An 18,564-nucleotide genomic window follows, 5' to 3' on the forward strand; every position below is an offset into this window, starting at 1 on the left:
AGCTCTGGGGGGGGGGGCACAGCCCCCTGGATCCCATTCCTATGGCATCGCCCCCCCCCCCCTCTGTGCCCCCTCTATGGGATCCCTCCATTCCCTGTGCCCCCCCCCCCCCCTTAACCCCATTTAAGACCTCAGTGCTCCCCAGGGCCGCCCCCCACCCCCCACCCCCCCTGAGACTGAAGGACCCCCCCCCCCCCGTGGTCACATGCTGCTATTTTGGGTCATTTTGGGGTTATTTTCTGCTCTTTTTTTGGGGTGGGGCTTTGGAACACTGTGTACAACACAGCGCTGTGCCCGTGGGACTGCTTCGTTTATGGGGCCCGGGGGGGGGAGGGATAACCGGGGGGGGGGGGGGGCAATAATTAGAGCTTATGGAAAAACTCATCCAAATATGGTGGAAAAACAATGGTCCAAATGGCTCCGGGGGGGTGGGGGGGTGCAGTTATAGGTGCTGGGGGGGGGCAACTATAGGTGCTGGGGGGTGGTTAAGCTATAGGTGCCGGGGAGGGGGGGAAGTTATAGGTGCTGGGGGGGCAACTATAGGTGCTGAGGGGGAGTTAAGCTATAGGTGTTGGGGGCAGAGGGTGGGCAGTTATAGGTGCTGGGAGGGTGGGGGACAACTATAGGTGCCGGGGGGGGACAGTTTTAGGTGCTGGGGGGGGTTAAGCTATAGATGCCGGGGAGGGGGGGGCAGTTTTAGGTGCTGGGGGGGCAACTATAGGTGCTGGGGGGGTTAAGCTACGGGTGCCGGGGGGGGTTGAACTATAGGTGCTGGGGGGTTAAGCTATAGGTGCCGGGGGGGCGGGGGGGCAGTTTTAGGTGCTGGGGGGGGAGGGGGAATTATAGGTGCTGGGGGGGGGGTTAAGCTATAGGTGTTGGGGGTGGAGGGGTGGGGCAACTATAGGTGCTGGGGGGGGGTTAAGCTATAGGTGCCGGGGGGGGGGGGGGGGCAACTATAGGTGCTGGGGGGGTTAAGCTATAGGTGCCGGGGGGGGGGGGGGGGGGGTAACTATAGGTGCTGGGGGGGGTTAAGCTATAGGTACCGGGGGGGGGGGGGGGGCAGTTTTAGGTGCCGGGGGGGGGTTGGTCAATTTTAGGTGCTGGGGGGGGGGCAGCCCCGCCCCCGCTGTTAGCCCCCGTCCCTTTTGGGGTGGGGGGGGGCGGAGCTCAGCGCTGTCAGAGGCGGAGCTCCCCCCCTCCCCATCTCCGCCCCTTACCCACCCCCCTTTGAATGCACGTGCGGTGCCGCCCCCGCACCGCGCTGGTAACGCCGCGTTCCGCCGATGTTCCGGTACCGGCCGGGGGGGTCCGGAGCTCCGTTCTCCCCCCTCGGATGGCGCGACCCCCGGGGTTGATCCGGCTCGTTGTGCTGCTCCTCACCGCCGCCTCCTCCGCACCCCGACGGCGCTGCGGCCCCATAGGTGAGAATGGGGTGGGCTTGGGGGGGGGGTGTTACTCCAATGGGGTCGGGGGGGTCCGGTGAGACCCGTGGGGGGGGTCCCACAGCGCTGAGGTGCTTCGTGGAGGTGGGGAGTGGGAGGGTTCAGGGTTTAGGGTTTAGGGTTAGGGAGCTATGTAGGGCTCCTTACCCCCCCCCAGCCAACCACACCGGGCGGTGGGTGAGGGGTCTTTGGGGTCCTGGAGGTGGATGAGGGGGCCTTGGGGTCCTGGAGGTGTGGGCTGTAGGGTCTGGGTTCTAGGGTTGGAATTATAGGGTCTGAGTTTTAGGGTTTGGAGTTCTAAGGTCAGAGTTATTAGGGTCTGGTTTCCAGGGTTTGGAGTTATAGGGTCAGAGTTATTAGGGTCTGGGTTCTAGGGTTGGAATTATAGGGTCTAGTTTCTAGGGCTTGGAGTTATAGGGTCAAAGTTATAGGCTTGGAATTATGGGGTCTAAGTTTTAGGGTTTGGAGTTCTAAGCTCAGATTTATTAAGGTCTGGGTTCTAGGCTTGGAATTATAGGGTCTAGTTTCTAGGGTTTGAAGTTATAGGGTCAGAGTTATAGGGTCTGGGTTCTAAGCTTGGAATTATAGGGTCTGGTTTCTAGGGTTTGAAGTTATAGGGTCAGAGTTATAGGGTCTGGGTTCTAGGCTTGGAATTATAGGGTCTGGTTTCTAGGGTTTGGAGTTCTAAGGTCAGAGTTATAGGGTCTGGGTTCTGGGCTTGGAGTTATAGGGTCAGAGTTATAGGGTCTGGGTTCTAAGCTTGGAATTATAGGGTTTTGTTTCTAGGGTTTGGAGTTATAGGGTCAGAGTTATTAGGGTCTGGGTTCTAGGGTTGGAATTATAGGGTCTAGTTTCTAGGGTTCTAGGCTTGGAATTTAGGGTCTGGGTTTTAGGGTTTGGAGTTCTAAGCTCAGAGTTATAGGGTCTGGGTTCTAGGCTTGGAATTATAGGGTCTGGGTTCTAGGGTTTGGAGTTATAGGGTCTGAGTTTTAGGGTTTGGAGTTCTAAGCTCAGATTTATTAAGGTCTGGGTTCTAGGCTTGGAATTATAGGGTCTAGTTTCTAGGGTTTGAAGTTATAGGGTCAGAGTTATAGGGTCTGGGTTCTAAGCTTGGAATTATAGGGTTTTGTTTCTAGGGTTTGGAGTTATAGGGTCAGAGTTATTAGGGTCTGGGTTCTAGGCTTGGAATTATAGGGTCTAGTTTCTAGGGTTCTAGGCTTGGAATTTAGGGTCTGGGTTTTAGGGTTTGGAGTTCTAAGGTCAGAGTTATAGGGTCTGGGTTCTAGGGTTGGAATTATAGGGTCAGAGTTATAGGGTCTGGGTGCTAGGCTTGGAATTATAGGATCTGAGTTTTAGGGTTTGGAGTTCTAAGGTCAGAGTTATAGGGTCTGGTTTCTAGGGTTTGGAGTTATAAGGTCTGGGTTCTAGGGTTTGGAGATATAGGGTCAGAGCTTTAGGGTCTGGGGTTTGTGGTCAGAGTTGTGGGATCTGAGTTCTATGGTTTGAAGCTATAGGTTCTGAGTTTTGGGGTCTGGGTTTTAGGGTATGGAGTTATAGGGTCAGGGTTTTGGGATCAGAATTATGGGGTCCTGAGCTTTGGGTCCTGGTTGGGGTCATAGTTATGGGGTCCTGAGCTTTGGGTCCTGGTTGGGGTCAGAGTTATGGGGTCCTGAGCTCTGGGTCCTGGTTGGGGTCAGAATTATGGGGTCCTGAGCTCTGGGTCCTGGTTGGGGTCAGAATTATGGGGTCCTGAGCTCTGGGTCCTGGTTGGGGTCAGAGTTATGGGGTCCTGAGCTCTGGGTCCTAATTGGGGTCAGATTTATGGGGTCCTGAGCTCTGGGTCCTGGTTGGGGTCAGAGTTATGGGGTTCTGAGCTCTGGGTCCTAATTGGGGTCAGAGTTATGGGGTCCTGAGCTCTGGGTCCTGGTTGGGGTCCTTGGTGCTGGGTCCGTAGGGGACGGGGTGGGGGTTGTAGAGGGGTAGTGATCAGTTCTGGGGTTTGGTAGCGATCAGTTATGGGGTTTGGTAGTGATCAGTTATGGGGTTTGGTAGTGAACAGTTATGGGGTTTGGTAGTGATCAGTTCTGGGGTTTGGTAGTGATCAGTTATGGGGTTTGGGCTGAGTTCTGCGGTCCCGGTTGGGTTCCGAGTCGGGTTCCGGGCTCCGGTTGGGTGCTGCCGCCGTCCCGGCAGCTGCCGGGAAGCACCGGATCCGCGCTGACCTCTACGGGAACGGGACGGGGGCACCGCGCTGCCCTTCGGCCCTATATACAGCCCTATAAACAACCCGGTGCCCCACAACCCTGCCCACCCCCCCAGGACCCCTCTCACCCTTCCCCCCCCCCCCCCGCTCTGTGCCCTGTGTTCTGCCCTGGCCTCGTGCCGTGGGGGGGCCGCGGGGGGGGGGGGGGGTAACCGCTGGCTCAGCAAATCCGACCGCAAATATTGACACGGTTGGGTGCAGGGAGCAGCGGGGGGGGGTGGGGGGGTTGTGTGGACAGAGGGGGGTTGTGAGGGTGGGGGGCACCGGGGGGATTTGGGGGGGGGCAGATGGATGGGGGGGGCTTGGGGGGGCAGAGGATACTGGGGGGGCTTCAGGGACACCAGGGGGCTTTGGGGGGGGTGGATGGATGGAGGATGTGGGGGTCTCAGGGACACCGGGGGGGCTTTGGGGGGCAGGTGGATGGGGGGACACTGGGGGGGGCTTCGGGGGGGGATTTGGGGGCAGATGGATGGGGGACACTGGGGGGCTTTTGGGGGCAGAGGATACTGGGGGGGCTTCAGGGACCCCAGGGGGCTTTGGGGGGGGGGTGGATGGATGGAGGATGTGGGGGTCTCAGGGACACTGGGGGGGACTTTGGGGGCTATTGTGGGGCTTCAGGTACAACAGGGGGCTCTGTGGGATGGGGATACTGGGGAACTTTGGGGGGCAGGTGGATGGGGGGGCACTGGGGGGGGCTTCGGGGACACCAGGGAACTTTGGGGGGGCGGATGGGCAGGGGACACTGGGGGGCTTCATGGACACAGGGGGGCTTTGGGGGTAGATGGCTGGGTAACACTGGGGGGGGGCTCGGGGGGGATTTGGGGGCAGATGGATGGGGGACACTGGGGGGCTTTTGGGGGCAGAGGATACTGGGGGGGCTTCGGGGACACCAGGGGGCTTTGGGGGGGGCAGATGGATGGGGGGACACTGGGGGGATTTGGGGGCTGATGGATGGGGGACAATGGGGGTCTTTTGGGGGCAGAGGATACTGGGGGGGCTTTGGGGGTCAGATGGATGGGGGGGCACTGGGGGGGGCTTCGGGGGGGATTTGGGGGCAGATGGATGGGGGACACTGGGGGGCTTTTGGGGGCAGAGGATACTGGGGGTCTTCGGGGACACCAGGGGGCTTTGGGGGGGCAGATGGGCAGGGGACACTGAGGGGCTTCAGGGACACAGGGGGGCTTTGGGGGTAGATGGCTGGGTGACACCAGGGGGGCTTCGGGGATGCCAGGGAACTTGGGGGGGGGGGGGAACCTTCTGACTTCCCGTTCCCCCCCCGTTGTACCCAGCTCTGCCGCAGGACACGGTGCTGGTCCGGCCCGGTTCCAACGTGACGCTGCTGTGCCGAGACCCGGAGCCCCCCAACGGCACCGTGCTGTGGTCCGGACGGCGGGGGGCGCTGGGGGGGGGCAACGAGCTGCTGCTGGGGGGGCTGCGGCCGGAGGATGCCGGGCGGTACAGCTGTTACCTGGGGGGGCACACGGTGCGCACCGTGCGGCTGCTGGTGGAAGGTGGGTGCGGGGTGGTTGCGTGGGTCTGGGTTTTAACGTATCCCCCCCCCCCACCCTCCACCATCATCATCATCATCATCATCCAGCACCTCTGTGCCCTGCAGAGCCCCCCGAGCCCCCCCAGGTCTCCTGTTTCCGACGTAGCCATGACAAAGATGTGCTGTGTGAGTGGAGGCCACGAGCATCCCCGGCTCCGGGCACACGGGCTGTGCTGTGGGTGAAGCGCAGGTGAGGCTCCAACCCCCCCATGTCCCCCATATGACCCCATATCCCCACTATATCCCCCCATATGACCCCATATCCCCCCTATATCTCCCCACATGACCCCATATCCCCCCATGTCCCCCCATATCCCCCCTACATCCCCCCATATGACTCCATATCCCCCCCATATGACCCTATATCTCCCCACATGACCCCATATCCCCCCCATATCCTCCCTGCATCCCCCCATGTGACCCCATATTCCCCCTATATCCCCCCTATATCCTCCCATACGACCCCATATCCCCCTATATCCCCCCATATGACCCCATATTCCCCCTTATATCCCCCCATATGACCCTATATCCCCCCATATGACCCCATATCCTCCCTATATCCCCCCAATATGACCCCATATCCCCCCATATTTCCCCCATATGACCCCATATACCCCCTATATCTCCCCACATGACCCCATATCCCCCCCATAACCCCCCTACATCCCCCCATATGACTCCATATCCCCCCCATATGACCCCATATCCCCCCCATATTTCCCCCATACGACCCCATATCCCCCCTATATCTCCCAACATGACCCCATATCCCCCCATGTCCCCCCATATCCCCCCTACATCCCCCCATATGACTCCATATCCCCCTATATGACCCCGTATCCCCCCCTTTTCCCCCCTACATCCCCCCATATGACCCCATATCCCCCCTATATCCCCCCCATATCCCCCTTGTATCCCTCCTATATCCCCCCATATCCTCCCGTATCCTCCCATACTCCCATTGTGGGGGGTGTGGGGCTGCCTTATGACCCCCTCCCCCCAGTGCTACATCCCCATTCTCTCCCTCCAGGTTTGCAGTGGAGAACGTGACGGAGCAGCGGTGCCATTTCTACTCCACGGCGCAGAAGTTTGTCTGTAGGGTGAAGGTTCCGCCCGGTATCGATGACACCAAAGCCCTCGTGGTGTCCGTCTGCATCAGCAGCCGTGCAGGGAGCAGCACTGGGGAGGATCGGATCATCACCCTCAATGGAATCCGTCAGTGCCCATCCCTGAGACCCCCCAGACCCCAAACCTTGTGGTGCCCACATCCCTCAGCCCCCTCTCATACTGATTCCTGAGCCCTGTGCTGCCCTGGTCCCCAAAGCTCCCCATATCCCTGTCCCCAGGTCCCCAAAGCTCCCCAGATCCCCAAAGCTCCCCATATCCCTGTCCCTAGGTCCCTAAAGCTCTCCATATCCCTGTCCCCAGATCCCAAAGCTCCCCATATCCCTGTCCCCAGATCCCAAAGCTCCCCATATCCCTGTCCCTAGGTCCCTAAAGCTCTCCATATCCTGGTCCCCAGGTCCCCAGAGCTCCCCATATCCTTGTCCCTAGGTCCCTAAAGCTCCCCATATTCCTGTCCCCAGGTCCCCAAAGCTCCCCAGATCCCCAAAGCTCCCCATATCCCTGTCCCTAGGTCCCTAAAGCTCCCCATATCCCTGTTCCCAGGTCCCCAAAGCTCCCCATATCCCTGTCCCCAAAGCTCCCCATATCCCTGTCCCCAGATCCCCAAAGCTCCCCATATCCCTGTCCCCAGACCTCGTAGTGCCCACATCCCCAACCCCCCCCAATGCTGATCCCTGAGTCTGACACTGTCCTGATCCCCAAAGCTCCATCTTGTCTCCATCCTTGAGCCCCCAGACCCCAAACCTCATGGTGCCCACATCCCAAAGCCCCCCCAGTGCTGATCCCTGAGTCTGACCCTGTCCCAGTCCCCATGGTTCCCCAGTACCTGAGTCTCCAGTCCCCCCCCCAATGTTCTGTTCTGTGCCCCCCAGTTCTGACCCCTCACCTCTGCAGTGTCCCCACCCCCCAAACCCCCAGTGCCCTCATCCCTGAGCCCCCCATACTGACCCCTCATCCCCACAGTGTCCCATTCCCCACTCCCCCCTCTCAGTGTCCCCCTTTCTGCCTCCTTTCTCCCCCCCTGCTCCCCAAACCCTCCCCATTCCCACTCCCTGAGCCCCCCCACCCAGTGCTATTCCCAACACCTCTGACCCCACAGTGAAGCCGGACCCCCCCCTTAACGTGACGGTGGAGGCAGTGGATCATTCCCCACAACGACTGCGGGTGCTTTGGAGTTACCCCCCCTCTTGGGACCCCCGATTCTATTGGCTGCGCTTCCAAGTGCGCTACCGCCCCGAGCCGGCCCCAACCTTCACCCATGTGAGCCCCCTGTACCATTGGGGGGGTGGGAGGGGGGGTGTATGTCAGACTGCCCTATATATGTGTGCCCCCCCCCCTTAAAGGTGGACCAGGTGACACGGACCTGGTTGGATATAAGGGATGCCTGGAGGGGGACACGGCATGTGGTGCAGGTGAGGGCACAGGAGGAGTTTGGGCACGGAGCTTGGAGTGAATGGAGCCAGGAGGCGGTGGGCACCCCCTGGACAGGTAATGAGGGGGGTGAAGGGTGGGGGTACAGCCCCCCACCCCAAGAGCAGGGCTGTGTGGGGGTCCCTATGTCACACTGCTCCCCAACATCCCCTCCTATGTCCCTATGTCATCTTGCAGAGCCCTGGGATGTCACTGAGATGGGGCCCTACAGCTCGCAGGTAGGGGGTGGTGTCACTGTGTGTCTGTGTGAGGCAGCCCCATAGCCCCCCTTATCCCCCCCAAAATCCCCACTGTGCCCCCACTGTTGTCCCTGCAGTTCCCTGCTGAGGATGATCCCTATGGCTACGGGGCCACGTTGCCACCTGAGCTCTTTGCTGATGACGCTGCTGATGGTGCTGGTGGTGAGAATGGGGCTGGGAGCTCCATGGGAGGCTGGGACCCCCCCCAAATCCCATCACTGACCCCCACCCCACCCTGTGCTGCAGGGGCTGTGCTGGAGGCCACCACCCGCTCCCCCACATCCCCCTATGCCCTCCTGGTGGCGGGGGGCAGCCTGCTGTTGGCCATCGCCCTCTGCTTTGCCATAGGGATGAGGTGAGTGCCAAGGGGGGGGTGAATGGGGAGGGGGGGGCACACCATCCCACCCTGACTGAGCCCCCCCCCCCCCCAACCTCCTGCAGGTACAAGCAGAGGGCACAGACGCAGCGGGGGGCAAAGCTGGGGGGTGGGGGGCAGCACCCAATGGCTCCCCTTTCCCCCCCCAGCTCCCCCCTGAGTTCCACCCCACTGCTGCCACCCGCTGCCCCCCCCGGGCCTCTCCATGTCACCAATATGGATTATTTCCTCTCTGGAAAATAACTTTGTGGGGGGGGGAGCAGTGCTGGCAGAGGGGGCTGGGGCCTGGCTCAGGGTGTGGGCCCCCCCCCCGTGCCCTCCTCCTGCACCAGGGGCATCAACATCCCTATAGGGACCCAACCCGGGGGGGGGGGCCCTTGCTGGGTCCCAGGGGGGGCAGCTCCAGGGCCGTGGCCAAGCTGGAAGCACTGGAGCTTGAGAACAGGGCTGAATTTGGTTTGGAGTGGCCATAGGGAGGGGCTGAGCCCCCCCCTCAATGCCACAGGGGGGTTCAGAGGGTCCGGCTGGATCGGCCCCATCCCACTGCACCGCAGGGGGGGATTTGGTTGTGCTGGGGGGGGGGGGTGTTGAAACACCCCCCCCCAATAAAGGCGGTGTGATTTTAACAGAGTGACTCCTGCCTTGGGTTGGGGGGGGGGAAGCTGTAGCCCCTCAGGGGTGGGGGGCTGAGCACTCCCTTCCTGTGTACCCCATGCTGGGCTGTGTACCCCTGTGCCAAACTGCACCATAGCCCCCATGCCATAGGTCCCCCCATGCCATAGCCCCCCCCCATGCCATGAGCCCCCCCAACCAGTGCCATAGCCCTCCAGGATGCTATAGACCCCCCCACTTGAAGTAGCTCCCCAGAGTACCACAGCCCCCCCCATGCCAAGCACTCTTACTACTCCCTTATACCTTGCACTCCATCTCAGGCCATACCCCAATACAGCTCACCCCACACCCCAATCCATACCATGGGCTGCACCCCATACCCTGCAGCTCATGCCCCCTGTGCCCCCCCAGCACCTTCCCCCCCCCCCAAATCCTCATGTTATGCAAGGCCTCAGAGCTGCAGCTGTGCAGGAAACCACAGGGTGAGGGCTGCAGTGTTGGGTGCTGCGGGGATGCCACGCTCCCCCGGGCCCCATAGTAAAAATAGCCCCACAGGATGCAGATGTGTGCACGGGGGGAGCCCCAATCCCAGCTCTCCCAATGGCACCCATAGGGCACACCCAGCCCTGTCCCCCCCCCCCCAGCTCCTCCCTGGGGCTGTTCTGCCCTCATTCTCCCTTGCCACAACGTGGGCCCCATCCGGGGGGGGGGGGAGTCACCCCCACCCGGAAACCTGTCCTGCTTTCACCTGCACCCGCAGCTGCATGTGGCACAGAGCCTCGTGCTGAGCCCATCCTGCATGGCCCCATAGCACCCCTGGGGTCCCCAGCCCCATCCCTGCCCCCCACTACAGCCCTCAGTGCCTTTCCTGCATCCCCCAGCACCCCCAGTTCCCATTCCAGCAGCCCTATTCCAACCTCCCATGTCCTGTCCCCTACAACAGACCCACCATCCCCATCCTTGCACCCCTTACTACCCACTCCATCCCTCCATCCTTGGGGTTCCCAGCACCCCCAGCCCCACTCCATCATGGCCTCCCCATATCCTTGTTCCCCCCAACCCCATCTCTGCACCCTTTCTCCCCTTTCCTCTCCCCCCATCCCCCCGTCCCCATCCATTCATCTTCAGGTCCAAGTCACCCCAACCCCATCCCTGCCCCATTTTGCCCCCCTCACCCCATTCTGGTCCTCTTTACCTCATCCCTGCACACCTTTGTCTCCACTCCATCCCCATCTCCCACATCCTTGGGGTTCCCAACCCATACCCACCCCAATCCCACCCCACTCCATCTCATCCCAGCCCTCCATCCAATCCCAACCCATCCCTTTCTACCCCACTCCATCCATCCCATCCCTTCCCATCCCTCCCCTCCACCCCACTCCATCCATCCCATCCCTTCCCACCCCACTCCATCCAATCCCTTCCCACACCACTCCATCCATCCCATCCCATTCCATCTCTTCCTACCCCATTCCATCCAACCCATCCCATCCCACTCCATCCAGCCCATCCCATCTCTTTCCACCCCACTCTATCCAACCCATCCCATCTCTTCCCACCCCACTCCATCCCATCCAACCCATCCCACCCCACTCTATCCATCCCAACCCATCTCTTCCCACCCCACTCCATACCATCCCACCCCATCTCTTCCCACCCCACTCCATCCCATCCAACCCATCCCACCCCACTCTATCCATCCCAACCCATCTCTTCCCACCCCACTCCATCCCATCCCACCCCTCCACCCCACTCCTTCCAACCCATCCCATCCCATCTCTTTCCCCCCCACTCCATCCATCCCATCCCATCTCTTCCCACCCCACTCCATCCCACCCCACTCCATCCATCCAACTCATCCCTTCCCACTCTGCTCCATCCCATCCCATCCCATCCCATCCCATCCCATCCCATCTCTTTCCCCCCCACTCCATCCATCCAATCCCATCCCACCCCACTCCATCCAACCCACCCCACTCCATCCAGCCCATCCCATCTCTTCCCACCCCACTCCATCCCACCCCTCCACCCCACTCCATCCAACCCATCCCACCCCACTCCATCCCATCCCATCCCACCCCACTCTATCCATCCATCCCATCTCTTCCCATCCCACTCCATCCATCCCAACTCATCCCTTCCCACTCTGCTCCTTCCCATCCCACCCCACCCCACTCCATCCATCCCATCCCATCCCATCCCAATCTCTTCCCCCCCCCACTCCTTCCAATCCCATCCCACTCCTCTCAGCCAACACCTTTATTTCACACCTCCATCACAGTGCCTGACCTCAGTGCATCCCCCACCCCAACCCCGGGGAGGGGTGAAGAAAGGGGGGACACCATCCCCTATCTTGTACTAGCAGGTCCGGCAGCCACCATCACCCCATCAAATGGGGGGGGACACACCGTGGGACCCCCCCGTGGGCTGTCCCAGCCCAGTCAGTGCGTCTTGCAGTGCACGGGGTGCAGCAGAGCCATGTGCTCGGCCCCTTTGAAGGGCAGCTTCTCGGTGGAGTAATAATGCACGACCTCGGGGACGCTGGCAAAGCCGCCGCTGGATTGACTCAGAGTGTATTTGTGATCCTTGGTCTCCGCCACCAGGATGTGCACGCAGCCTTGGCTGGTCCTGCAGGATGAAGGAGGAAGGGGGGGGGGGGGGGGGTGTTTGTTGGTGGTGGTCGTGGAGGGGGGTTGGGGCTGCAGCCCCCCGATGGGTCCCACCCGGCTCAGCGGGGCAGCGTCCGCCCCTGTGTTTGTTCCAATCCGGCTCTGATTGTTTCGGCTCCGGGGGCTCCGCTTCCTCAGGAAGGAAACGCCGCCAGCGCCGCCGACAATGAGGGTGGGAGGGGACGCTCTGCAACCCCCCACCCCTCCTTCCCCCCCCCACCACAGCACCGGGCAGCTCGGGGCCAGCCGTGTCCCCTAGGTTGGGGGGGGGGGGGCACTCCATCGGGGCTATGCTCAGAGAGCAATGATTCCCACTGCCCTCCTTAGGGATCCTCCTGTGCTGGGACCCCCCTCCCCCCACTGCTGGGAGTCCCCCGCCCCCATCCCAGTGAGTAGCAGAACCCCCATCTAGTGCCGGGATTCCCGTCCCCCATCCCAGATCCCCAATCAGTCCATCCCAGGATCCCCCTCCCCAGTACCAGGACTCCCCTCCCAGTACCAAGATAACTCCACCCCAGTGCCAGAACCCCCCAATCCAGTACCAAGCCCCTCCCCATCTCAGGATCAGGACCAGCCCATCCCACTGCCAGGACCCCCAGCCCAGCATCAAGGCCCCCTCCATCTCATCCCATTACCAGGATCCCCTCTCCATTGCCGAGATACCCCCATCCCAATGTCAAAACCCCCTCCATCCCATCCCATCCCATCCCATCCCATCCCATCCCATCCCATCCCATCCCATCCCATCCCATCCCATCCCATCCCATCCCATCCCATCCCATCACCAAGAACCCCTCCACCCTTGCCAAGATCCCCCCATCTCTGTACCAGGACACCCATCCCAGTGTTAAGATCCCCTCCATCTCATCCCATCTCAGTACCAAGACCCCCCCTCACCATTACAGAGATCCCCCCATCTCAGTACCAAGACCTCCATCCCAACATCAAGACCCCTTCCATCCCCCCCCATCCCTTGCCAAGATCCCCCCATCTCTGTACCAGGACCCCCATCCCAGTGTTAACATCCCCTCCATCTCACTCCATCTCAGTACCAAGACCCCCACTCCAACATCAAGACCCCTTCCATTCCCCTTCCATCCCAACATCAAGACCCATCCCATCCCCCCTCCATCCCAACATCAAGACCCCTTCCATCCCCCTTCCATCCCAACATCAAGACCCCTTCCATCCCCCTTCCATCCCAACATCAAGACCCCTTCCATCCCCCCTCCATCCCAACATCAAGACCCCTTCCATCCCCCCTCCATCCCAACATCAAGACCCCTTCCATCCCCCCTCTATCCCAACACCATGACCCCCCCCCCATTGCCCCCCACTCACTTGAGTGCAATGGAGTACTTCCCACTGCCGCTCTCGCTGGTGCGCACCAGGTACCCGGCTTCCTTGCACGCCTGCAGCCGGCTCTCAGCCTCAGCACGTGTGATGGCCCCATGGTACCACCTTGTGGGGGGTTACAGGGGGGGCTATGAGTGTGTCCCCCCCACACACACACAGCCCTACAGCCCCCCCAGCTCAGCCCGTGACCCACGGCTGCTTCTCCAGCGACACGGCGGGGTCCACGCGCTCCCCTTCGCTCTGCTCCGATGGTTTCACCATGCGTGGGGTCCAACTCTTCTGACGTAGGTGCTGCCGTGCTGCCTCCTCCCGGGGCCTCTCGGAGCCCTCAAACTGAACTGGAGGAGAAGGGGGGGGATGGATGGATGGAATGGGGGGGTGCTGAGCCCCCACTGCAGCTCTGGAGCCCCCCCCCATTCATGGACAGACAGACGGATGGATGGATGGATGGATGGATGGATGGATGGATGGATGGATGGATGGATGGACGGACAGGGGGAGCTGAGCCCCCACCACAGCCCTGGAGCCCCCTCCCCATTCATGGATGGATGGATGGATGGATGGATGGACAGGGGGAGCTGAGCCCCCACTGCAGCCCTGCAGCTCCTTCCCTGTCCATGGAAGGACGGATGGATGGGGGGAGAAGGGGAGATGTGCCCCCAGCACAGCCTTGCAGCCCCTTCCCCATTCATGGATGGATGGATGGATGGGGGGAGAAGGGGAGCTGAGCCCCCACCACAGCCCTGGAGCCCCTTCCCCATTCATGGATGGATGGATGGATGGATGGATGGATGGATGGATGGATGGGGGAGGTTGCTGAGCCCCCACTGCAGCCCCAGAGCCCCCTCCCCATCCCAGCTCTTACCCGACAGTGCCTTCACGATCTGCTCCTTCTTCCACTCCCAGGGCTGCTCATACTCAGCCACCGGGCGCTCATCAGCCCCAGGTTCGTAGGGGGTGTCGTAGAGCTGCGGCCCCCTCCCCACTGCCTCGCTGCCCCCCACGACCTTCTTGGCCACCTCCGCTTTGCCCCCTGCCTCATCCAGCATCAGGAGGGCCTTCACCAGGGGGTCCTTGGAGCCACGGCGGCGGACCTCTGTGGGGACAAGGGGTGTTGGGGTGGGGAGGGGGTCGTACCCCCCCTCTTCCCCCCTCATTGACACCTCATGACCCCATAAGAGTGGGGCCGGGAGGGGCAGGAAGGCGCCCATCCCCGCGGCGCCCGGTTGCCGTCGTGCCGTCGCGGCCCCATAGAGCTGGCGCCGGGATCCCGGAGGAAGCGGGGCTGCAGGATGCTACACCCCACACCCCCACCCAGGGACACCCCCTGTGCTTCCCCCCCCACCCCCTTTTCTAACCCCAAATACCCCCCTCTACCCAATCAGCCCCCTCCGCCCCATTTGGCCCCACAACTCCAGGGCTGCCCTGCACGGAAAAAAGCCATCAGCAGCAAATCCTTTATTCCCTGCTTCCGGCCGACTCAGTTCCTGTTATTCTGTCCGGCTGCGGCCCCCTGGGTGGAGTGGGGGGCACAGCTTGAGGGTGGGGGGGACACCGAGCTATGGGGTCCCCAATGGGGCACAGTAACAACGGGACCCCTCAAGGCATGGCCTTGTAATGCATCCCAGCCCTGAGTGCTGCTGGTGGCAGCGGGGTTGTGCCGTGGGGCAGCAGCACGGCACACACCTTATCACGGGGAGCAGTGCAGGAAATGGGAGAGCAGCTTTCCTGTTCCCAAAGCTCAGCGCCGGGTGGGTCCCCGGCTGACAGCTCCGGTGCTGCGTGGTGCCAGCGGTGCGGCACGGCATGGGATGGTGTGTCATGGCACACCGTGGCATGGCATGGCACATGGTGGCACACCAAGTCATATCATGGCACACCAAGTCCTACCATGGCACACCAAGTCCTATCATGGCACACCAAGTCATATCATGGCACACCAAGTCATATCATGGCACACCAAGTCCTACCATGGCACAATATGGCATATCATGGCACACCAAGTCCTACCATGGCACACCAAGTCGTATCATGGCACACCAAGTCCTACCATGGCACAATATGGCATATAATGGCACACCAAGTCCTACCATGGCACACCAAGTCTTACTATGGCACACCAAGTTGTATCATGGCACACCAAGTCATATCATGGCACAATATGGCATATAATGGCACTCATGGCACACCAAGATGCATCATGGCACAATATGGATCAGCATGGCACACATTATGGCACATCAGGGCAGATCATGGCACACCAAGTCCTACCATGGCACATGATGGTATACCAAGAGCCATCGCGGCACACCAAGCTGTATGTTATGGCACATCAGGGCAGATCATGGCACACCAAGTCCTACCATGGCACACAATGGCACACGATGGCAATCATGGCCTAACAAGACCCATCATGGCACACCAAGCTGCACATTATGGCACATGATGGGAGACCAAGTCCTACCATGGCACACGATGGCAATCAGGGCCCACCAAGACACACCATGGCACATCATGGCAGACCATGGCACATCACGGCAGACCCAATCACACCATGGCACATCATGGCAGACCAAATAACACCATGGCACAATATGGCAGACCCAATCACACCATGGCACGTCATGGCAGATCATGGCACATCATGGCAGACCAAATCACACCATGGCACAATATGGCAGACCCAATCACACCATGGCACATCATGGCAGACCCAATCACACCATGGCACATGATGGGAGACCCAATCACACCATGGCACATCATGGTAGTCCAAATCACACCGTGGCACATCATGGCAGACCATGGCACATCATGGCACACCAAATCACACCATGGCACATCATGGCAGACCATGGCACATCATGGCACACCAAATCACACCGTGGCACATCATAGCAGACCCACTCACACCGTGGCACCCACCTGTGATCATCTGCTGTGCGTCGTAGGGCTCCATGTAGCCGTCGTTCTCCCCCAGGCGCTCGGCATCCCGCTGCCCTTTGGTGCGTTTGGCATCGTAGGGGTCGGCGTAGTCCTCCAGTATAATGACCTGGAAGGGGGGAAAGGGGGGACACAGCAGCTCAGGTGGGCACCAGGGATGCTGGCACTAGATGTGCCCATGTGGGATGGCAGCCAACCCCCCCAGCACCCGGTGTAGGGTGTGTGTTGGCCATGATGGGGTGGGGGGCAGCGCCCACACTGTGCACCCCAGGGGTCTGTGGGGGTCCTTGGGGCCATTTGGAGGGATGGGGATGAAGACAAAGGGCATTGCTTGGGCACACAGCCTTGCCCCATGGCCACTGCTGCCCCTTACCCTATTCCTGTTCCAGAGTTCTACAGGAGCATGTATATAACGGATCAATGGGGTCAGGGGACGGCAAAGGGGGGGGAAACTGCGATAGAGGAACCTCAGAGTTGAGCTCAGCCGGGCTGGGGGATGCCACGATCCCACCCCACATCCCCACCCCCCCCCCCTCCTTACCGTCTCCGTTTTGGGGCTCTTGCCCTTCTCCTCGGGTACAGGCCCGGCGCTGGGGTAACCCTTGGGGTTTTTCTCGTGGGCTTCCACTTTGATCAGGCGGTTGATGTACGTCCCGCAGCTCCGGGGGGGTCCCTCGGTTGCGACCCCCTCCACCTTCGAGTTTTTACGCATCCTCCCGGCGGCGGCTTGCAGCAGTCCCTGCAGGTTGTCCCTCGATAGACGGCCACCCCCGTCCTTACCAGCCCCGGGGGGGTGCACGGCCCTGCAGCCCCCCACCTCCGCCGCCGAGTTTTTGCGGCTTTTCCCCGGCGGGGCCCCCCCGGGCGGTTCGGTGCCCCCCAGGCTTTTACGGGCGGTGCCGCCCGGTTTGTTGGGCCGAGCTTTCTCCGAGCCCGTCCTCAGGTTGGAGGGGAACTCCTTGAACCATTTGGCCGCCATTGGGCCGGGGGAGCGCCCCCCCCGGGGCCGGCGGTGGGGTCAGGGCCAGCGCAGCTCTCCCCCCGCCCCGAGCACCGGGGGCCGTTTCGAGCGTCCCTCGCCCCGACGGGGACGGGGTCCGGCGGTGCCCCCGGAGGTCGGGGGCGGAGGGGGGGTCCGGGCTGTGCTCCAGCGATGGGCGCGGGGGGGGCTCTGCGCGGCTCCAGCCCCGGGCGAGGGTGGGGGCGAGGTCCTCGGTCGACGTTTGGGGCAGCTCCGCGCTGTTCCCCCTTTGAGGGCGGCCGGGGCCGTCGCGGTTCGGCGGTGGGGGGCGATCCCCGGGGGTGCGGTTCGGTCACGCCGGCCCGGGGGGCCCCATGCGGCGGCGGCGGGACGGGACCGGACGGGACGGACGGACGGACGGAGCCCGGCGGGGCTGGAAGCGGCTGGAGGGGGGGGCGGTGGGGCCGGAGCTCCCGCCCAGATCCGGAGGGGGCGGCCCAGGGGGGTGGCCGGGATCGGGCCAGGCCCGACGGGGCGGCTCTGCACGGAGCAACGGAGGGCGACAGGAGGGGTCCCCGTCCGGTGGTGGCCGAGTGAGGTCTGGGGCAGAGCCGGTAGGGGAAGCGGGAGCACTGATCTGACCCCATGATCCACCCCCACAGCCCCTGTGCACTGGAATTGCACACAGACCCCACGCACTGACCCCAAGGACGTTGCACATTGACCCCCAAGCACTGAATGTGCGCACAGACCCCTGAAGATCCCTGCGTGCAGCCCCTGACCCCACACTTGCTGCAGCTCAGCCCCATTGCAGCACAGCACTGCTGGAAATCCCACCCCGTTCGGCTCCTTATGGGGCTGCGGGGCTCCGAGCTGGGCATAGGGACATCCCCATATAGCTCAGTGTTTGAGGGCTCTGCTGTGGGGCTGAGCATCCCCTCAATTGCTGGGCAGCGTCCAGCCCCAATTGTGATGCTCATTAAATCAGTGCAGCTGTGCTGAGCCCAGCACCAACCCAGCGCCCCCAGGTTGTCCCCATTGCACGGAGCAGAGCCGGGCTCCATCCCCATGTACCTCCCTGCAGGGATATTTGGCCCCCCTCTGCCCCACACTGAGCAGCCCCAACCATCAGCCTTCCCTTCCATAGAGGTTCCAGTTCCATCCCAGGACAAGACCTTGCACTTCTCCTTGGAGGGCTCCTCAAGGTTTCTGGCTCCCTTTTCTCCTCCAGATCTACAACAAAATGCTTATAAATAGCTTATAAATGCTTATAAATCAGCCCCGCCGCTGATTCTCATTAACCTCATCTCAGCCGGGTCTTTTAAGGCTCAAAGGAGGGCGAAGGGGTAACGAGCAGAGCGGCTGCCGGGTGAGATAACGAACTTCTGAGGCCCTTTGATTTCCTCATCACTTTTATTCAAGCACCACGAATTAGCACTGATGGGCCGGCTGTGACACTAATGAGTCAGCGATGCCCTCCAGCCCAGTACTCGCACCAGAGAAGCTGCAGCACCCTGAGCTGCCTCCTTCCTTCCAGGACCCTAAGGAGCTCCTTCCTTCCTTCCTTCCTTCCTTCCAGGACCCTGAGGAGCTCC

The 18,564-nt window shown here is 61.5% G+C and overlaps 2 protein-coding genes across 3 annotated transcripts; one reads left to right on the plus strand and one right to left on the minus strand.

Moving 5' to 3' along the window:
• The first annotated feature begins 1,253 nt into the window (after positions 1-1,253).
• IL6R (interleukin 6 receptor) lies at positions 1,254-9,054 on the plus strand. Of its 2 annotated transcripts, none has more exons than XM_085535045.1 (10): positions 1,254-1,421; positions 4,995-5,216; positions 5,303-5,444; positions 6,288-6,472; positions 7,482-7,642; positions 7,726-7,870; positions 7,991-8,031; positions 8,130-8,214; positions 8,299-8,407; positions 8,494-9,054. In XM_085535045.1, the coding sequence occupies exons 1-10, from the start codon at positions 1,334-1,336 to the stop codon at positions 8,669-8,671; spliced, it is 1,356 nt and encodes a 451-aa protein (XP_085391171.1). In that variant the 5' UTR covers positions 1,254-1,333; the 3' UTR covers positions 8,672-9,054. The 2 variants fall into 2 exon arrangements, with proteins under 2 accessions (XP_085391171.1, XP_085391172.1); XM_085535046.1 differs by having other exon boundaries at positions 5,321-5,444.
• Positions 9,055-11,284: 2,230 nt separating this feature from the next.
• SHE (Src homology 2 domain containing E) lies at positions 11,285-17,398 on the minus strand. Its single transcript, XM_015884538.3, has 6 exons — positions 16,550-17,398; positions 15,991-16,117; positions 13,931-14,161; positions 13,259-13,403; positions 13,051-13,170; positions 11,285-11,668 (listed from the first exon to the last, which is right to left on the minus strand). The coding sequence occupies exons 1-6, from the start codon at positions 16,985-16,987 to the stop codon at positions 11,482-11,484; spliced, it is 1,248 nt and encodes a 415-aa protein (XP_015740024.2). The 5' UTR covers positions 16,988-17,398; the 3' UTR covers positions 11,285-11,481.
• Between the last annotated feature and the right edge of the window lie 1,166 nt (positions 17,399-18,564).

This window comes from Coturnix japonica, unplaced genomic scaffold (genome assembly GCF_054131305.1).
Source record: "Coturnix japonica strain WE unplaced genomic scaffold, WE-NBRP24 Scf106, whole genome shotgun sequence".
NCBI lineage: Eukaryota > Metazoa > Chordata > Aves > Galliformes > Phasianidae > Coturnix > Coturnix japonica.